Source organism: Cherax quadricarinatus, unplaced genomic scaffold (assembly GCF_038502225.1).
Source record: "Cherax quadricarinatus isolate ZL_2023a unplaced genomic scaffold, ASM3850222v1 Contig4, whole genome shotgun sequence".
Lineage (NCBI taxonomy): Eukaryota > Metazoa > Arthropoda > Malacostraca > Decapoda > Parastacidae > Cherax > Cherax quadricarinatus.
The window spans coordinates 1,116,367-1,137,586 of NW_027195030.1; the positions used below are offsets into that span (position 1 = coordinate 1,116,367).

Below are 21,220 nucleotides of genomic sequence, written 5' to 3' on the forward strand. Positions count from 1 at the left end.
TGATAGTGCTTGATGAGTGTTGTGAGGTGAGGATAGTGCTTGATGAGTGTTGTGAGGTGAGGATAGTGCTTGATGAGTGTTGTGAGGTGAGGATAGTGCTTGATGAGTGTTGTGAGGTGAGGATAGTGCTTGATGAGTGTTGTGAGGTGAGGATAGTGCTTGATGAGTGTTGTGAGGTGAGGATAGTGCTTGATGAGTGTTGTGAGGTGAGGATAGTGCTTGATGAGTGTTGTGAGGTGAGGATAGTGCTTGATGAGTGTTGTGAGGTGAGGATAGTGTTTGATGAGTGTTGTGAGGTGAGGATAGTGCTTGATGAGTGTTGTGAGGTGAGGATAGTGTTTGATGAGTGTTGTGAGGTGAGGATAGTGCTTGATGAGTGTTGTGAGGTGAGGATAGTGTTTGATGAGTGTTGTGAGGTGAGGATAGTGCTTGATGAGTGTTGTGAGGTGAGGATAGTGCTTGATGAGTGTTGTGAGGTGAGGATAGTGCTTGATGAGTGTTGTGAGGTGAGGATAGTGCTTGATGAGTGTTGTGAGGTGAGGATAGTGCTTGATGAGTGTTGTGAGGTGAGTATAGTGCTTGATGAGTGTTGTGAGGTGAGGATAGTGCTTGATGAGTGTTGTGAGGTGAGGATAGTGCTTGATGAGTGTTGTGAGGTGAGGATAGTGCTTGATGAGTGTTGTGAGGTGAGGATAGTGCTTGATGAGTGTTGTGAGGTGAGGATAGTGCTTGATGAGTGTTGTGAGGTGAGGATAGTGCTTGATGAGTGTTGTGAGGTGAGGATAGTGCTTGATGAGTGTTGTGAGGTGAGGATAGTGGTTGATGAGTGTTGTGAGGTGAGGATAGTGCTTGATGAGTGTTGTGAGGTGAGGATAGTGCTTGATGAGTGTTGTGAGGTGAGGATAGTGCTTGATGAGTGTTGTGAGGTGAGGATAGTGCTTGATGAGTGTTGTGAGGTGAGGATAGTGTGCTTGATGAGTGTTGTGAGGTGAGGATAGTGCTTGATGAGTGTTGTGAGGTGAGGATAGTGCTTGATGAGTATTGTGAGGTGAGGATAGTGCTTGATGAGTGTTGTGAGGTGAGGATAGTGCTGAGTGTTGTGAGGTGAGTGCTTGATGAGTGTTGTGAGGTGCTTGATGAGTGTTGTGATAGTGCTTGAGTGCTTGATGAGTGTTGTGAGGTGAGGATAGTGCTTGTTGAGTGTTGTGAGGTGAGGATAGTGCTTGATGAGTGTTGTGAGGTGAGGATAGTGCTTGATGAGTGTTGTGAGGTGAGGATAGTGTTTGATGAGTGTTGTGAGGTGAGGATAGTGCTTGATGAGTGTTGTGAGGTGAGGATAGTGTTTGATGAGTGTTGTGAGGATAGTGCTTGATGAGTGTTGTGAGGTGAGGATAGTGCTTGATGAGTGTTGTGAGGTGAGGATAGTGTTTGATGAGTGTTGTGAGGTGAGGATAGTGCTTGATGAGTGTTGTGAGGTGAGGATAGTGCTTGATGAGTGTTGTGAGGTGAGGATAGTGCTTGATGAGTGTTGTGAGGTGAGGATAGTGCTTGATGAGTGTTGTGAGGTGAGGATAGTGCTTGATGAGTGTTGTGAGGTGAGGATAGTGCTTGATGAGTGTTGTGAGGTGAGGATAGTGCTTGATGAGTGTTGTGAGGTGAGGATAGTGCTTGATGAGTGTTGTGAGGTGAGGATAGTGCTTGATGAGTGTTGTGAGGTGAGGATAGTGCTTGATGAGTGTTGTGAGGTGAGGATAGTGCTTGATGAGTGTTGTGAGGTGAGGATAGTGCTTGATGAGTGTTGTGAGGTGAGGATAGTGCTTGATGAGTGTTGTGAGGTGAGGATAGTGCTTGATGAGTGTTGTGAGGTGAGGATAGTGCTTGATGAGTGTTGTGAGGTGAGGATAGTGCTTGATGAGTGTTGTGAGGTGAGAATAGTGCTTGATGAGTGTTGTGAGGTGAGGATAGTGCTTGATGAGTGTTGTGAGTGCTTGTGAGTGATAGTGTGCTTGATGAGTGTTGTGAGGTGAGGATAGTGCTTGATGAGTGTTGTGAGGTGAGGATAGTGCTTGATGAGTGTTGTGAGGTGAGGATAGTGCTTGATGAGTGTTGTGAGGTGAGGATAGTGCTTGATGAGTGTTGTGAGGTGAGGATAGTGCTTGATGAGTGTTGTGAGGTGAGGATAGTGCTTGATGAGTGTTGTGAGGTGAGGATAGTGCTTGATGAGTGTTGTGAGGTGAGGATAGTGCTTGATGAGTGTTGTGAGGTGAGGATAGTGCTTGATGAGTGTTGTGAGGTGAGGATAGTGCTTGATGAGTGTTGTGAGGTGAGGATAGTGCTTGATGAGTGTTGTGAGGTGAGGATAGTGCTTGATGAGTGTTGTGAGGTGAGGATAGTGCTTGATGAGTGTTGTGAGGTGAGGATAGTGCTTGATGAGTGTTGTGAGGTGAGGATAGTGCTTGATGAGTGTTGTGAGGTGAGGATAGTGCTTGATGAGTGTTGTGAGGTGAGGATAGTGCTTGATGAGTGTTGTGAGGTGAGGATAGTGCTTGATGAGTGTTGTGAGGTGAGGATAGTGCTTGATGAGTGTTGTGAGGTGAGGATAGTGCTTGATGAGTGTTGTGAGGTGAGGATAGTGCTTGATGAGTGTTGTGAGGTGAGGATAGTGCTTGATGAGTGTTGTGAGGTGAGGATAGTGCTTGATGAGTGTTGTGAGGTGAGGATAGTGCTTGATGAGTGTTGTGAGGTGAGGATAGTGCTTGATGAGTGTTGTGAGGTGAGGATAGTGCTTGATGAGTGTTGTGAGGTGAGGATAGTGCTTGATGAGTGTTGTGAGGTGAGGATAGTGCTTGATGAGTGTTGTGAGGTGAGGATAGTGCTTGATGAGTGTTGTGAGGTGAGGATAGTGCTTGATGAGTGTTGTGAGGTGAGGATAGTGCTTGTTGAGTGTTGTGAGGTGAGGATAGTGCTTGATGAGTGTTGTGAGGTGAGGATAGTGCTTGATGAGTGTTGTGAGGTGAGGATAGTGCTTGATGAGTGTTGTGAGGTGAGGATAGTGCTTGTTGAGTGTTGTGAGGTGAGGATAGTGCTTGTTGAGTGTTGTGAGGTGAGGATAGTGCTTGATGAGGAATAGGAATGAATGAGGATAGTGTTTGAGGAATGGAGGGGTGAGGATAGTGTTAGTTGATGGATGGGAGGGGTCACGTTAGTGCCTAAGGATGTGTATCAACATGCCACAAGACTTACCAGTCACACCCTAGTCAAGGGTAATATTAAGAAGAATATTTATAATAATAATAATAATAATAATAATAATAATATGAAAATATAATCACAAATATTTGCTTGGTCTCCAGGACACAACATCAAGTGAACTTATTCAGAATTAATAAAAACCATGAAGACTGTGTAGAAAATATTTTGAGTAAATCTTTAAACTGGGCAAGACAGCGTTTAGGAATTAGCAGTGGATCGTCTCCTTTAAGAGGCCGCGGGACCTCGCCTGCAAATTTTAACATATCCGTGTTGAACAAAAAATGTACAGCACTACCTGATGTGTTGTACACAAGGCAGTTATTCTTTGTTGAAGCTAGAAATTACACACACACAAACACACACACACACACACACACACACACACACACACACACACACACACACACACACACACACACACACACACACACACACACACACTCCACGGGAAGAAACTGAAACACATCAGAGGATGCAATGGGAGTCACAGTGGGAGGTGGAAAGGGAGAGATCCGTGTTTGTCTATGGGCTAGACGAAGCTAAAGGGGAAACTTATGATGAAAGAAAGCAGGAGGAGAAAAAAGCGATTGAAGATATCATGAAGGTGATAGGCGAGGGGGACATGACCCAGGTGGCAAATTTTCGGAGAATTGGGTGGTTCACAAAGAAAATGAATCGGCCTCTCAAAGTAATTTTCAAGGCAGAATCAACCCGAACCATGATCCTGCAGGAGAAAGCACGGTTGAGAGGCAAGCAGGAGTTCCGGAGTGTGTACCTCGATCGAGACAGAACACAGGACGAAAAGAAGACGATGAAAGAGAGAGTTCAAAAACCAAAGGAGAAATGGGAGGAAATGAAATAGGAGAGCAGAATAACCCAGGATCAAATGGAAGGACAAGCGCACCCCCCACAAACACTTGCAGAAGGACTCCAGCCACGACACCCCCAAGGCAACTGAACAATCCAAACCAACCATCACACACCGATCCCTCTGTTTCCACCCCCCGCACCACAGTTACAGTATTAGAACAGAAGTTGAAGGTTTGGTACACAAATGCAGATGGATTAACGAATAAACATGAGGAATGGCAAGAAAGAATCAATGAGAAGTCCCCAGACATCATAGCAGTTACAGAAACAAAACTCACGGAGACAATAACAGATGCAATCTTCCCACCAGGATACCAGATCATGAGGAAAGATAGAAGGGGCAGGGGGGAGGTGGGGTTGCTCTGCTCGTAAAAAACAGATGGAAATTCGAGAAAATGGAAGGCATAGATGAGACGGGAGAAAGGGACTACATAGCAGGTGCACTTCAGTCTGGGGAACACAAAGTGGTCATTGCAGTGATGTATAATCCACCACAGAACTGCAGGAGGATAAGACAGAAATATGAAGAGAGCAACAGAGCAATGGTGGACACATTTACTGAGGTGGCAAGAAGAGCTCATTCCAGCAGAGCAAAGTTGCTGGTTATGGGGGATTTCAACCACAGGGAGATCGACTGGGAAAACCTGGAGCCACATGGGGGTCCCGAAACATGGAGAGCCAGGATGCTGGACGTGGTGCTGGAAAACCTCATGCACCAACATGTTAAGGACACTACCAGAGTGAGAGGGGAGGATGAACCAGCAAGATTGGACCTTGTGTTCACCCTGGGCAGCTCAGATATTGAGGACATCAAGTATGAGAGTCCCCTAGGAGCTAGCGACTACGTGGTTCTGTGCTTTGAATACATAGTAGAGCTGCAAGTGGAGAGAATAACAGGAGTTGAATGGGAAAAGCCTGACTATAAAAGAGGGGACTACATAGGGTTGAAGAACTTCCTGCAGGAGGTCCAGTGGGACAGAGAACTGGCAGGAAAGCCAATAAATGAAATGATGGAATATGTAACAACAAAATGCAAGGAGGCAGTGGAAAAGTTTATTCCCAAGGGCAACAGTAACAACGGGAAGACCAGAACGAGCCCCTGGTTTACCCGATGGTGTAAGGAGGCAAAAACAAAGTGCAATAGAGAATGGAAAAAGTACAGAAGGCAGAGAACACACGAAAATAGGGAGATCAGTCGCAGAGCCAGGAATGAGTATGCACAGGTAAGGAGGGAGGCCTAGCGACAGTATGAAAATGACATAGCATCGAGAATCAAGACTGACCCGAAACTGTTGTATAGCCACATCAGGAGGAAGACAACAGTCAAAGACCAGGTGATCAGATTAAGGACAGAAGGTGGAGAACTCACAAGAAATGATCAGGAGGTATGTGAGGAGCTGAACAGGAGATTTAAGGAAGTTTTTACAGTAGAGACAGGAAGGGCTGTGGGAAGACAGCACAGAAGGGAACATCAAGAGGGAATATACCAACAAGTGTTGGACGACATACGAACAACCGAGGAGGAGGTGAAGAAGCTCTTAAGTGACCTTGACACCTCAAAGGCGATGGGACCGGACATCTCCCCATGGGTCCTTAGAGAAGGAGCAGAGATGCTGTGCGTGCCTCTAACCACAATCTTCAACACATCCCTTGAAACTGGGCAACTACCTGAGAAATGGAAGACAGCTAATGTAGTCCCCATATTTAAGAAAGGAAACAGAAACGAGGCACTAAACTACAGACCTGTGTCTCTGACATGTATTGTGTGCAAAGTCATGGAGAAGATTATCAGGAGGAGAGTGGTCGAACACCTGAAGGAACAAGATTATAAATGAAAACCAGCATGGGTTCATGGAAGGCAAATCCTGTATCACAAACCTGGAGTTTTATGACAAGGTAACAGAAGTAAGACACGAGAGAGAGGGGTGGGTAGATTGCGTTTTCTTAGACTGCAGGAAGGCCTTTGACACAGTTCCCCACAAGAGATTAGTGCAGAAGCTGGAGGATCAGGCGCATGTAACAGGGAGGGCACTGCAATGGATAAGGGAATACCTGACAGGGAGGCAGCAACGAGTCATGGTACGTGAAGAGGTATCACAGTGGGCGCCTGTTACGAGCGGGGTCCCACAGGGGTCAGTTCTAGGACCAGTGCTATTTTTGATATATGTGAACGACATGATGGAAGGAATAGACTCTGAAGTGTCCCTGTTCGCAGATGACGTGAAGTTGATGAGAAGAATTAAATCGGACGAGGATGAGGCAGGACTGCAAAGAGACCTGGACAGGCTGGACATGTGGTCCAGTAACTGGCTTCTCGAATTCAATCCAGCCAAATGCAAAGTCATGAAGATTGGGGAGGGGCAAAGAAGACCGCAGACAGAGTATAGGCTAGGTGGACAAAGACTACAGACCTCACTCAGGGAGAAAGACCTTGGGGTGACCATAACACCGAGCACATCACCGGAGGCACTCATCAACCAAATAACTGCTGCAGCATACGGGCGCCTGGCAAACCTGAGAATAGCGTTCCGATACCTTAATAAGGAATCGTTCAAGACACTGTACACTGTGTATGTTAGGCCCATACTGGAGTATGCAGCACCAGTCTGGAACCCACACCTGGTCAAGCACGTCAAGAAGTTAGAGAAAGTACAAAGGTTTGCAACAAGGCTAGTCCCAGAGCTCAAGGGAATGTCATACGAGGAAAGGTTAAGGAAAATCGGACTGACGACACTGGAGGACAGAAGGGTCAGGGGAGACATGATAACGACATACAAGATACTGCGGGGAATAGACAAGGTGGACAGAGATTTGATGTTCCAGAGAGGGGACACAGGGACAAGGGGTCACAACTGGAAGCTGAAGACTCAGACGAGTCACAGGGACGTTAGGAAGTATTTCTTCAGTCATAGAGTTGTCAGCAAGTGGAATAGCCTAGCAAGTGAAGTAGTGGAGGCAGGAACCATACATAGTTTTAAGAAGAGGTATGACAAAGTTTAGGAAGCAGAGAGAGAGAGGACCCAGTAGCGATCAGTGAAGAGGCGGGGCCAGGAGCTGAGTCTCGACCCCTGCAACCACAATTAGGTGAGTACAATTAGGTGAGTATACACACACACACACACACACACACACACACACACACACGCACACACACACACGCACGCACGCACGCATATACAACAGGCCTAGTGTCTAATCTACATGTGTCTAGAACAAAATGGTAACTAACACACACATGTACACATATGCAAAGTCATGAGATCCGGGAAGGGCAAAGAAGACCGCAGACAGAGTATAGGTTAGGTGGCCAAAGACTGCAAACCTTACTCAAGGAAAAGGATCTTGGGGTGAGTATAATACCGAGCACATCTCCTGAGGTGCACATCAACCAGATAACTGCTGCAGCATATGGGCGTCTGGCAAACATAAAAATAGCGTTCCGATACCTCAGTAAGGAATCGTTGAAGACTCTGTACACTCTGTGCGTCAGGCCCATATTTGGGAATGCAGCACTAGTTTGGAACCAACACCTGGTCAAGCACGTCAAGACATTAGAGAATGTGCAAAGGTTTGCGACAAGACAAAGGTGCACCTGTCTGCTACTAACACCCAGGTACCTGACTGCTACTAACACCCAGGTACCTGTCTGCTACTAACACCCAGGTACCTGTCTGCTAACACCAGGTACCTGACTGCTACTACACCCAGGTACCTGTCTGTTACTAACACCCAGGTACCTGACTGCTACTAACATTCAGATACCTGTCTGCTACTAACAACCAGGTACATGACTGCTACTACATCCAGGTACTTGATTGCTGCTAACACCCAGGTACCTGACTGCTACTAACACCCAGGTACCTGACTGCTACTACACCCAGGTACCTGACTGCTACTACACCCAGGTACTTGTCACTTACTAGGTGAACAGGGGTAACAGGTGTAAGAAGACTTGGGCAACGTTTCCAGCTGCCTTAGGATCGTACCCGGACGCTTCGGTTTGTAGCAGAAGTCGCTAATATTGAGCCACTTCCTTGCTGAGACATATTACAACACGGCTTAGACACATTACAACACAGCTGAGACACATAACTGAGACACATTACAACACAGCTGAGACACAACATAGGTGGGACACATTACAACACAGCTGAGACACATAACTGAGACACATTACAACACAGCTGAGCCACAACATTGGTGGGACACATTACAACACAGCTGAGACACACTTTGCAAGCTTCTCAATAAAATTTAAAAATGAATGTAAGGCAGAATATTTTTATCCATCCAGACTCGTATGAAAGGAGATTAAAATATTTTATAAATTGTACGACCAACTGTATGTTGATAATTTTTAGAAGAATAAGATAAGATAGAGTGTGTGTGCGTGTGTATATATATATATATATATATATATATATATATATATATATATATATATATATATATATATATATATATATATATACACACACACACACACACACACACACACACACACACGGTTGTGTATCTCTCTCCCTCTCTCTCACAGTATTTCTTCAGCCATAGAGTTGTCAGGAAGTGGATCACACTAGAGAATGATGTAGTGGAGGCAGGATCCATACATAGCTTTAAGAGTAGGTATGATAAAGCTCATGGAGCAGGGAGGGAGTGGGCCTAGTAGTGACCAGCGAAGAAGCAGGGCCAGGAGCTGCTACTCGACCCTTGCAACCACTAATAGGTGAGCGCACACACACACACACACACACACACACACACACACACACTAACTCAGAAACCATGCCTTGCTTCCCCTCCTCCCCCACCTACATCCCCGATCTTAACCCTCCTCCCAGTGCAGGATCTTTTCTCACAGCCCCTCCTATCCCAGCCCCAAGCCTCCTTCCCCTCGATTCCCCACCCACTCTCACCATCATCCACAGCCCCACCCCTCCTTCCAGTGCAAGATCCATTCTCACAACCAGCCTTACCCCAAACCTCTTCTATGCTCACTCCTTCCCTGACACAGAGACAAGAACCAGAACAGGGTCCCGAAAACATGAGCACAAAAACGGACAGGAAAATGGAAGAGTAGTATACTAATGTAATTTGATAACAAATGAGAGAGAATAGTGGAGGCATGCCCAGACACTGTAGCAGTAACAGAGACTAGGCTCACAGAGGTGATTATGGATGTGGTTTTTTCAGAAGGATATGAAATAATGAGACAGGACAGAGGAAGCGGAGCAGGTGGAGGAAGTAGCATTGCAGTTCAGAGACCAGTGGATTTTTGAGGAAATGAATGGAATAAACAGAGAGGGGTCGAATGACTACATAAAAGGGACACGCAAACTTTGGGGGGGGGGGAGAACCAAGGTGATAATAACAGTGATGTACAACTGACTATTAAACAGCAGGAGACGAAGACGGGATATAACAGGGCGATAGTGGGCGTAACGGAGGTAGAAGATCCCACACCGGGTAGTGCAGCACTACTGATCATGGGAGACTTCATCCATGAGGAAATATACTGGAAAAGTCTGGAGCCACATGGAGGACTGAAAACGTGGAGAGATGGAGATGGCGGTGGAAAACTTCATGTGTTAACTTGTCAAGAACATATCTAGAGAGCAAGAGAGAGGCGACGAACCAGTGAGGCTGGACCTTGTGTTCATCCTGAGTGACTCTGATGTAAGGCAACATTGAATATGAGAGGCTCCGTAGCGAAGGTAGTGAAGGTAGTAAGGAATAGAGAGTATGGAGGGACAAACCTGACTTCAAAGAGGACTCTATGAGAGTATGAAGCAGTTCCTAAGCAATGTGTCCTGGAAAATGTACTTTTTTCCCTCGTTTGTGTTGTTGACTGACTTAACTAGAGCAGTTCTGTCACCTAGAACCCACCAGCCGTGGTAATCATTTCCTCCAGAACGTGGCTATCAAGCCAGGTATACTGGACACTGGCTACTTACCAGCTTGATGTCCTCGATGACACCTGTTACCTGGTCAGGCGCACTTAGTTACTGAGAGTAGAGCTGACACGTAGGTGCTTACGTTGCAGGTGACGAATGACACTTGACCAGCTCTAGGACTGACTCCCATTAAGTCCTATACCAACGCCACTACTCATCAGTTAGGTCCCTACCATCCTTGCACAAGATTGTGGATTTGCAATCTACTTAATGAGCAAGGTGGAGAAAGGATTTACAAAACTTGTAAGTTGATAAATGAGACACTTGCGCAACATTTTGGCATCTTTATTCTGGAAACGTTTCGCCACGTAGTGGTTTCTTCAGTCAAATGCAGAGAATGATGGAAAATGACGAGGCTTTTGAGGTAATCAGTCCCTCAAACTCCCCATCTTTCTTTCATCTTTCTCTGCATTGGACTGAAGAAACCACTGCGTGGCGAAACGTTTCCAGAATAGATACCCAAATGTTGTACAAGTGTCTCATTTATCAAGGTGGAGAAAAAGACTTAACTGCTGCTGGTCTGCTGCCTACTTGGGGACTCTATGTGGTACTTTGAACGTCAATATTTTCTTTCCTAAATAATATGATAGGTGGTCATCGTATCTGAATGTCACCACATCGCTATAAGGGAACACTCAGCTTGAGCCATGAACTAGTAACACCCACGAGATCACAGCTCCTCTCAGTGTGGCCTCCAACTTAGATCCAGAGATCCACTGAATCACTTCAATGAGTCTCGATGCTCTCTGACGCTTGTCTTTGACTAGACGTCGGAGCACACGTCAAATTAGAGGTCGGGGAATTAGGAGTCCGGCTCCCGTGCGCACCCACGCAGGAGACACACAGCCGTATGTGTTGTACAAGGTGCCAGATTTGAAACTGACGGGTCTTTCAAACTTTGTTGGCTACAGGAGCCAGATGTGCTCTGCCTTGGGGCTCTGCTGCCATTACTGGCAGTTAAGGATGCCAGTGAAGTGCTCTTAACACCTGAGAATGTCGAGTCACTAAGACATTCATAAGAACTTAAGGAGCAACACTGCAGCAGGCTTACTGAACAGTAGCTCGATCGCTAGCGCACGCGGCTCACACACTGAGGTCCGGAGTTCGAATCTCCGGTACGGCTGGAAAACATTAGGACGTCTTTCCATGACACCTGGTGTCCCTGTTCACCTATCAGTATAAAATGGGTACCTGGGCGTTAGTCCTCTGGTGTGGGTTGCATCCTGGGACAAAACTGACCTAATTTGCACGAAATGCTCTGCATAACAAGCGGCTTTTTGTAAAGCAGTATGTCATTGATGTCAGCTAGGACTGTATACCTTGTACATGTACTTGTAGAAATAAAGGTATTATTATTAAACATTGCAAGATGAGCGACATGTGGCATTGTATGGCATCTACTCCACGAAGGTGAAGGAAAGTCGAGGACCCGCCATCCCCATCCCTCTCCCCCACTTGGTAGAGAAGGGATAGCGGCCACGGTGACCCTAGGGTCACATAGCGAAGGAGAGGGAGAAAGTATAAAGCTGGTGGAATAAATTCAATCATGGGAAAGGAAGCTAGAAGGAAAGACAGCAGATGAAATGATGGCGAATGTAGCAGGAGAGTGCCGGGAGGCAGAGAAGTTCATAGCAGTGAGCAGCATAGTCAAGAACAGAGTCCATGGTTCACCCAGAGGTGTAAGTTTATTCAGGTACACCCCTCAAGGAAGGTTCCTTGATGGTGAGGGGCCCTTGATCTAGGGAACTGGATCTGTGCTCCAGTTCCCTAAATTAACCCTGAATACCTTCCATCCCCCCACAGGCGCCGTATAATCCTACGGGTTTAGCGCTTCCCCTTTATAATAATAATAATATTCAGGTACAGGTACACACAAATTATCGTACATAGCAACATCTGTGTAGATTACCTATGATAACCTAAAAAAGTCAGACATTAACTTATTTCCATTGGAGTTCTTGTAATATCTTATTACTTAATTATTGAAAGTTAAAACAGTCAAAACAGGTGCAGGAAGGCGAAAGCTAAAAGTGCAAGAACGTAGAAAACATATAGGAAGCAAAGAATGACAGAGAACAGGGAAGCAAACAGAAGAGCCAGAAATATATACACGAAGGTGAGAGAGAGGTTGAACGACAATTTGAGAACGACGTAGCATCAAAAGCCAAAGTTGATGGACAACCACATCAGGCAGACAACTGTGAAGAACCAGGTAATGAGGATGAAGAAGGAAGGAAGGAGGGAAGCTCACTAGGAATGACCGGGAAGTTTGCGAGGAGCTGGACAGAATATTTAGGGAAGTATTATCATTGGAATCAAAAACATTTAGCTGGAAGTTAAAAGCATATACTAGTCACAGAGATGTTGGGAACTACTACTTTAGCCTTAGAGATGTCAGGAAGCAGAACGACCTAGACAGCAAAGTGGTAGAGGCAGAATCCATACATGGCTTTATGAATAAATATGACAAGGCAAAGGCAGCTAGGAGAGAAAGAACCCAGTATCGACCAGCAGAGACAAGGGGCCAGGAGCTGAAACTACCCTTGCAAACACAGGTAAACACAGACACACAAAACACACACAACGCACACACAACACACACACAACACACACAACACACACAACACACACACAACACACACAACACACACAACACACACAACACACACACAACACACACACAACACACACACAACACACACACAACACACACAACACACACACAACACACACACAACACACACACAACACACACAACACACACACAACACACACACAACACACACACAACACACACACAACACACACACAACACACACAACACACACACAACACACACACAACACACACACAACACACACACAACACACACAACACACACACAACACACACAACACACACACAACACACACAACACACACACAACACACACACAACACACAACACACACAACACACACACAACACACACACAACACACACAACACACACACAACACACAACACACACAACACACACACACACACACACACACACACACACACACACACACACACACAGGTCAGCAATCAATTACACATCAATAAACGTAATCCTGCCAGTACCAATTTATCAATTTTTCACTCAGTCATGCACAAGGAAATAAATAAATAAAAACTCTAACAGTTTAGGCAAAATCAGCGCATGAGAGAATATTATGGTGAGGGAGAGTAATATTATAGTGAGGGAGAGTAATATTATAGTGAGGGAGAGTAATATTATAGTGAGGGAGAGTAATATTATGGTGAGGGAAAGTAATATTATAGTGAGGGAGAGTAATATTATGGTGAGGGAGAGTAATATAGTGAGGGAGAGTAATATTATAGTGAGGGAGAGTAATATTATGGTGAGGGAGAGTAATATAGTGAGGGAGAGTAATATTATAGTGAGGGAGAGTAATATAGTGAGGGAGAGTAATATGGTGAAGGAGAGTAATATTGTGAGTAATATTATGGTGAGGGAGAGTAATATTATAGTGAGGGAGAGTAATATAGTGAGGGAGAGTAATATAGTGAGGGAGAGTAATATTATAGTGAGGGAGAGTAATATAGTGAGGGAGAGTAATATTATGGTGAGGGAGAGTGATATTGTGAGTAATATTATGGTGAGGGGGAGTAATATTATAGTGAGGGAGAGTAATATTATGGTGAGGGAGAGTAATATGAGTAATATTATGGTGAGGGAGAGTAATATTATAGTGAGGGAGAGTAATATTGTGAGTAATATTATGGTGAGGGAGTAATATTATAGAGAGGGAGAGTAATATTATGAGTAATATGGTGAGGGAGAGTAATATTATAGTGAGGGACAGTAATATTATGAGTAATATTATGGTGAGGGAGAGTAATATTATAGTGAGGGAGAGTAATATGAGTAATATTATGGTGATGGAGAGTAATATTATAGTGAGGGAGAGTAGTAATATGAGTAATATTATGGTGAGGGAGAGTAATATTGTGAGTAATATTATGGTGAGGGAGAGTAATATTATAGTGAGGGAGAGTAATATAGTGAGGGAGATTAATATTATAGTGAGGGAGAGTAATATAGTGAGGGAGATTAATATAGTAAGGGAGATTAATATTATAGTGAGGGAGAGTAATATAGTGAGGGAGATTAATGTAGTAAGGGAGAGTAATATAGTGAGGGAGAGAAATATTGAGTAATATTATGGTGAGGGAGATTAATATTATAGTGAGGGAGAGTAATATTATAGTGAGGGAGAATAATATTATGGTGAGGGAGAGTAATATTATAGTGAGGGAGAGTAATGTGGTGAGGGAGAGTAATATAGTGAGGGAAAGTAAAATGTCCAGGGAGAATGCTATGAGAGAGTAATATGGTGAGGGTGAGTAATATTATGGTGAGGGAGAGTAATATGGTGAGGGAGAGTAATATTATGGTGGGGAGAGTAATATGATGAGGGAGAGTAATATGGTGAGGGAGAGTAATATGGTGGGGGAGGGTAATATGGTGAGGGAGAGTAATATTATGGTGAGGGAGAATGTTATAATGAAGGAGAGTAATATGGTGAGGGAGAGTAATGTTATAGTGAGGGAGAATAATGTTATAATGAGGGAGAGTAATATGGCGAGGGAGAATGTTATGAGGGAGAGTAATATGGTGAGGGAGAGTAATATCATGGTGATGGAGAGTAATATGGTGAGGGAGAGTAATATTATGGTGAGTGAGAGTAATATGGTGAGGGAGAGTAATATAGTGAAGGAGAGTAATATTACTGTAATATTATGGTGAGAGTAATGTTATGGTGAGGGAGAGTAATATTATGGCGAGGGAAAGTAATATTATGGTGAGGGAGAGTAAAATTATGGTGAGGGAGAGTGATATAGTGAAAAGGGTAATATTATGATGAGGGAAAGTAATATTATGGTGAGGGAGAGTAATATTATGGTGAGGGAGAGTAATATTATGGTGAGGGAGAGTAATATTATGGCGAGGGAGAGTAATATTATGGTGAGGGAAAGTAATATTATGGTGAGGGAGAGTAATATTATGGTGAGGGGAAAGTAATATTATGGTGAGGGAAAGTAATATTATGGTGAGGGAGAGTAATATTATGGTGAGGGGAAAGTAATATTATGGTGAGGGAGAGTAATATTATGGTGAGGGAAAGTAATATTATGGTGAGGGAGAGTAATATTATGGTGAGGGGAAAGTAATATTATGGTGAGGGAGAGTAATATTATGGTGAGGGAGAGTAATATTATGGTGAGGGAGAGTAATATTATGGTGAGGGAGAGTAATATTATGGTGAGGGAGAGTAATATTATGGTGAGGGAGAGTAATATTATGGTGAGGGAGAGTAATATTATGGTGAGGGAGAGTAATATTATGGTGAGGGAAAGTAATATTATGGTGAGGGAGAGTAATATTATGGTGAGGGAAAGTAATATAGTGAGGGAGAGTAATATGGTGAGGGAGAGTAATATTATGGTGAGGTAGAGTAATATCAATGTATGTGTGTGTGTGTGTGTGTGTGTGTGTGTGTGTGTGTGTGTGTGTGTGTGTGTGTGTGTGTGTGTGTGTGTGTGTGTGTGTGTCTTTAACGCTGGCTTTCTCACGCCTAGCTCGAGTTACCCGAAAAAGAAACGCGTACACCTTCACTCAGACTATTACTGTCTTACAGAGGCGCACCAATACTACAACTCAGATGCCCCTCAAAACTGCAAAGATCCCCACCCCTCTTTCAGAGTGCAGGCACTGTACTTCCCTCCTCCAGGACTCGGGTACGGCTAACCGGTTTCCCTGAATTCCTTCATAAATGTTACCTTGTACACACTCCAACAGCACATTATGTCATAAACACCACTTGCCTTCACTCACTATTATGTGCTGGATGTCCAAGCCACTCGCATACAAAACCTCCTTTACCCACTCCCTCCAGTCTTTCCAAGGGAGACCCCTATCCCGCCCTCCCTCCACTATCAAAATATACAGATCAATTAGTTTTTTTAGTTTGTCTCCATGTGGATTATTATTATTATTATTATTATTATATATATATATATATATATATATATATATATATATATATATATATATATATATATATATATATATATGTCGTGCCGAATAGGCAGAACTTGCGATTTTGGCTTAAATAGCAACGCTCATCTTGCCATATAGGACAAATGAAAATTTGTGCATGCAGTAATTTCGCCAAAATCATTCTGAACTTAACGAAAAAAATATATTTCACTGTGTTTGTTTAGTATTAAATTATTGTAAACAAATCTAAAATATATATAGTTAGGTTAGGCTAAAATAAATTGTTCTTGTTATAATAAGGTTAGGTAAGTTTTCTAAGATTCTTTTGGTGCAAAATTAAAAATTTTTACATTAACATTAATGAAAAAATTATATCTTTAAACGTATAAGAGAAAATTTTAGAAAAGGCTTAATTTTAAATGAGTTCTTGCTAATTGACCAGTTTTACATATTCGGCACGACATATACATATATACATATATATATTTATATATACATATATATATTTATATATACATATATATATTTATATATACATATATATATTTATATATATAACTTTCGAAAAGAGATTTTTCTCTTGGGAATATAAGAGGACTTGAGAAAGAGGCACCAAAGTCTTGGTGAATATCATCGTTTATTATCCAAATATCTTCATGCCTCATCCAAACTTTTCGGTGCCTCACACTCCATCATCGGTGACAACAATCACCAGGCAGGATAGCTAGCTGGTCGACATAAAAAAATTAAATAATTCCTATAATGCAGTAGATTATAGGAAAATGGAATTCGTGAGAGTATAATAGATAATGAAGTACAGGGTGACCTGAAAGTCTGGAAACACATGACTATAAGAGTCCAGAAGTGTGTATCCAGACTTTTGGGTCACCCTGTACAGTGGGCTGGTAACAGGACCAAACAACACGGGTCTCCAGACCGAACAGACTGGACCAAACAATACGCTAATTTAGACTAAACGGTATGTCAAATTGGACTTAGGCAAATGTGCAATGTCTGGGTATCTTTATTTGTAGACGTTTCGCTATCCAGTGGCTTTATCAATACAAATCCATGGATGTAATGGGAAGACTGTAGAACTCTAGATAAAAGATGAGGTTATCAGTCCCTCAACTTTGGAGTTGAACAGCGCCGTAGAGTACATCCATGGATTTGTATTGATCAAGGCACTGGATTGCGAAACGTCTACAAATAAAGATACCCAGATGTAGCACTTGTGTATCACCTTGTCGGCACTGTGTACCATTCATGGATTTAGACACATGGGTAACTAGACATAGCCATTCAGTTAACTGTAGTACAACACACGGGTTTGGAGTACTCACCCAAGTGGACAGAGACCGCGAGAGTGACAACCAGGCCGAAGACTGTGTTCATATCTGTGGTTATCGTCAGGCAGGTCTATCCTCACTTCTCCACACTTCCCCTCACCCTTCTGAGTGTCTCCCGCTGGACTCAGTCCCCTCGCTAACCCCCTCCCCCTTTTATCTCCTCCCTATTTCTCCTTCATCACTCTCCCCTTACTCCCTCTTATCACAACACACGTGGTAAATGAGACCTAAGTAGCGTCACCTCAGTATCACTTTAGTGTCACCTCAGTATCACCTCAGCGTCACTTCAGTATCACTTCAAGTGTCACTTCACCTTGTATCACACACACTTTCTCCAGAAGTGGGAAAAAATATGTATATATATATATATATTTTTTTTTTTAGTAAATGTTGCCATAAATAGTTCTGAAATCTCCGTGTTGTCTGCTCGTTAGGGACAACTAAACTGTTTTTTATATATATTTTTGTGTTCTTAAATCTTGATGATGATTATCTTTGCTTGGGAGAGGGGAGGAAAGGAGGGAAAGGGGAGTAAAAGGGAGGGATTGAGAGAGAGGTTTAAACACTCTCTGTCACGCCATTCTTCTGTTTCCAAGTCTTCCCTACTGTTATTTTTTGTGTAACATTTTTGTTTGCCTACATCACAAGCGAAACTTTTTTGAAGTTAGAAGTCTTGCTGTAGTCCCAGGCGGTACACTGGCTACATCTTGCCGTCCATTTAAGCCCAGGCGGGTGTAGGGTTCTCTGTCTTTTTTTAGGAGGGGAGAAACCAGGCAGTGGCGGAAAGTTGGGAAGTATAGCGCGGGGTGTGTGCGAGTGTGGCGGAGAACGGCGCAGTGTTGTGTATGTTACCGTGACGCGGCAGCACCTTCTACTGACGCTGGAACCTGCCAGCCAGCCACCCAGCATTCCTCCCACAGCACTCCCACAGCGCCTCCCCATCTCCCACAGCACCTCCCCATCTCCCACAGCACCTCCCCCGTCTCCAACAGCACCTCCCCCGTCTCCAACAGCACCTCCCCCATCTCCCACAGCACCTCCCCCATCTCCCACAGTACCTCTCACAGTACCTCCCCCATCGCCCAGAGCAACTCCCACAGCACCTCCCCCATCTCCCACAGCACCTCCCCATTTCCCACAGCACCTCCCACAACTGCCCCATCTCCCAAAGCACTCCCACACCTCCCACAGCACCTCACCCATCTCCCACAGCACCTCCCACAACAATCCCACAGCACTCCTACAATTCACATACACCTTTCTTTTATATAGGATTGAAACTCACTTAGAATATTAAAACATACATACCTCGTACGGCAGGAAATATGTGAATGTTGACGCTCCACAGCTGTCAAGTATAAAGACTTGATTAGCCTAGTAGGTGATGACCAGATGGAAATAAATGTTATAAATACCGACACAGTGGAAATATGAACACATATGCAGTTTAATGTGATCCTTTATTGACAACGTTTCGCCCACACAGGTGATGACCAGACTTGTATAAATTATTATAAAAAGATTTTTTCCCGCACAGTCGCTACTAATGCAGCTGAGAATATTGGAAGATTAGGTCAGAGAAAGCTTTATTCTTTATTGAGAGTTTGCAACTGACTTGGTCTTGATTTTTATCTCGTTACCCCCGCTCCCCCCGTTGTGTCTAGGGATGTTTTAATCTACTACAGTGTTAAAGTGTGTGTGTGTGTGTGTGTGTGTGTGTGTGTGTGTGTGTGTGTGTGTGTGTGTGTGTGTGTGTGTGTTTAGGAGGGGGAAGGGCTACTCAGCCAAAAAAAAAAAAGCCAGAAAACATGAAATTTCCGAACATTGTTGAAAGTTGCATCCGTGTGTTCGGGTGTCGTCCAGCGGTGGTGAAGAGATCACAATGGAACACTGTGTCCTCTCGCTTCCCATACACTGGTGTTCTGTTACGGAGGGTGAGTGAACATGACGGCCCAGTCAAAGAACACGTTGAACTGACTGACGATCCTAAACGGACATTCAGGGCGTGTGTGTGTGTGTATATATATATATATATATATATATATATATATATATATATATATATATATATATATATATATATATATATATATATACTCACCTATTTTTGGTTGCAGGGGTCGATTCACAGCTCCTGGCCCCGCCTCTTCGCTGGTCAATACTAGGTCCACTCATACTGCTCCAAGAGCTTTACCATACCTCTTCTTAAAACTGTGTATGGATCCTGCCTCCGCTACAGCACTCTCCAGATTGTTCCGCTTCCTGACAACTCTATGACTGAAGAAATACTTTCTAACATCCCTGTGACTCGTGTGTGTGTGTGTGTGTGTGTGGAAGGGGACTTGCATGTGTACACGTGTGTATGAAGTATTATTATTGTATTAATAAGGGAGGCGATAAACCCGTGGGTGTCACACAGTACACCGGAGGATACAAGGCTGTCAGATTCGATGACAGGCAAGAGGGAGGCAGCTTCTGTCCCTGGGATCAAGAGCCCTTCACCGGCATCAAGGGCACCTACCTTTGACACGCAAGAGATCAATACCGCCATGAAGAATTCATGCTGACGCTGGTCCGTCACTCACTGAGGATATTGATCTTGGTAACCCTTCAAGCAAGAGTACCTTGATGACAGTCAAGGTACTCTTGATGTTGCCCCTTCAAGCAAGAGTACCTTGATGACAGTCAAGGTACTCTTGATGTTGCCCCTTCAAGCAAGAGTACCTTGATGACAGTCAAGGTACTCTTGATGTTGCCCCTTCAAGCAAGAGTACCTTGATGACAGTCAAGGTATTCTTGATGTTGCCTCTTCAAGCAAGAGTACCTTGATGACAGTCAAGGTACTCTTGATGTTGCCCCTTCAAGCAAGAGTACCTTGATGACAGTCAAGGTACTCTTGATGTTGCCACTTCAAGCAAGAGTACCTTGATGACAGTCAAGGTACTCTTGATGTTGCCCCTTCAAGCAAGAGTACCTTGATGACAGTCAAGGTACTCTTGATGTTGCCCCTTCAAGCAAGAGTACCTTGATGACAGTCAAGGTACTCTTGATGTTGCCCCTTCAAGCAAGAGTACCTTGATGACAGTCAAGGTACTCTTGATGTTGCCACTTCAAGCAAGAGTACCTTGATGACAGTCAAGGTACTCTTGATGTTGCCACTTCAAGCAAGAGTACCTTGATGACAGTCAAGGTACTCTTTATGTTGCCCCTTCAAGCAAGAGTACCTTGATGACAGTCAAGGTACTCTTGATGTTGCCCCTTCAAGCAAGAGTACCTTGATGACAGTCAAGGTACTCTTGATGTTGCAACTTCAAGCAAGAGTACCTTGATGACAGTCAAGGTACTCTTGATGTTTCCCATTCAAGCAAGAGTACCTTGATGACAGTCAAGGTACTCTTGATGTTGCCACTTCAAGCAAGAGTACCTTGATGACAGTCAAGGTACTCTTGATGTTTCCCATTCAAGCAAGAGTACCTTGATGACAGTCAAGGTACTCTTGATGTTGCCCCTTCAAGCAAGAGTACCTTGATGACAGTCAGGGTACTCTTGATTTTGCCCCTTCAAGCAAGAGTACCTTGATGACAGTCAAGGTACTTTTGATGTTGCCCCTTCAAGCAAGAGTACCTTGATGACGGTCAAGGTACTCTTGATGTTGCCCCTTCAAGCAAGAGTACCTTGATGACAGTCAAGGGCTCTTGATCCAAGTTCAAGGAAGATTACCTTGATGAGAGTGAAAGGCTCTTGATTG

General features: G+C 43.9%; 1 protein-coding gene across 1 annotated transcript in view; it reads right to left on the minus strand.

Annotated features, from left to right (window-relative positions):
* Positions 1-18,360, minus strand: part of LOC128699352 (zwei Ig domain protein zig-8) — a 307,848-nt gene extending 289,488 nt beyond the window's left edge. The window contains exon 1 of the mRNA XM_053792012.2: positions 17,467-18,360. Coding sequence (XP_053647987.1) covers positions 17,467-17,518 — 52 coding nt within the window. The 5' untranslated portion in view covers positions 17,519-18,360. The remainder of the gene's footprint in view (positions 1-17,466) is intronic.
* Between the last annotated feature and the right edge of the window lie 2,860 nt (positions 18,361-21,220).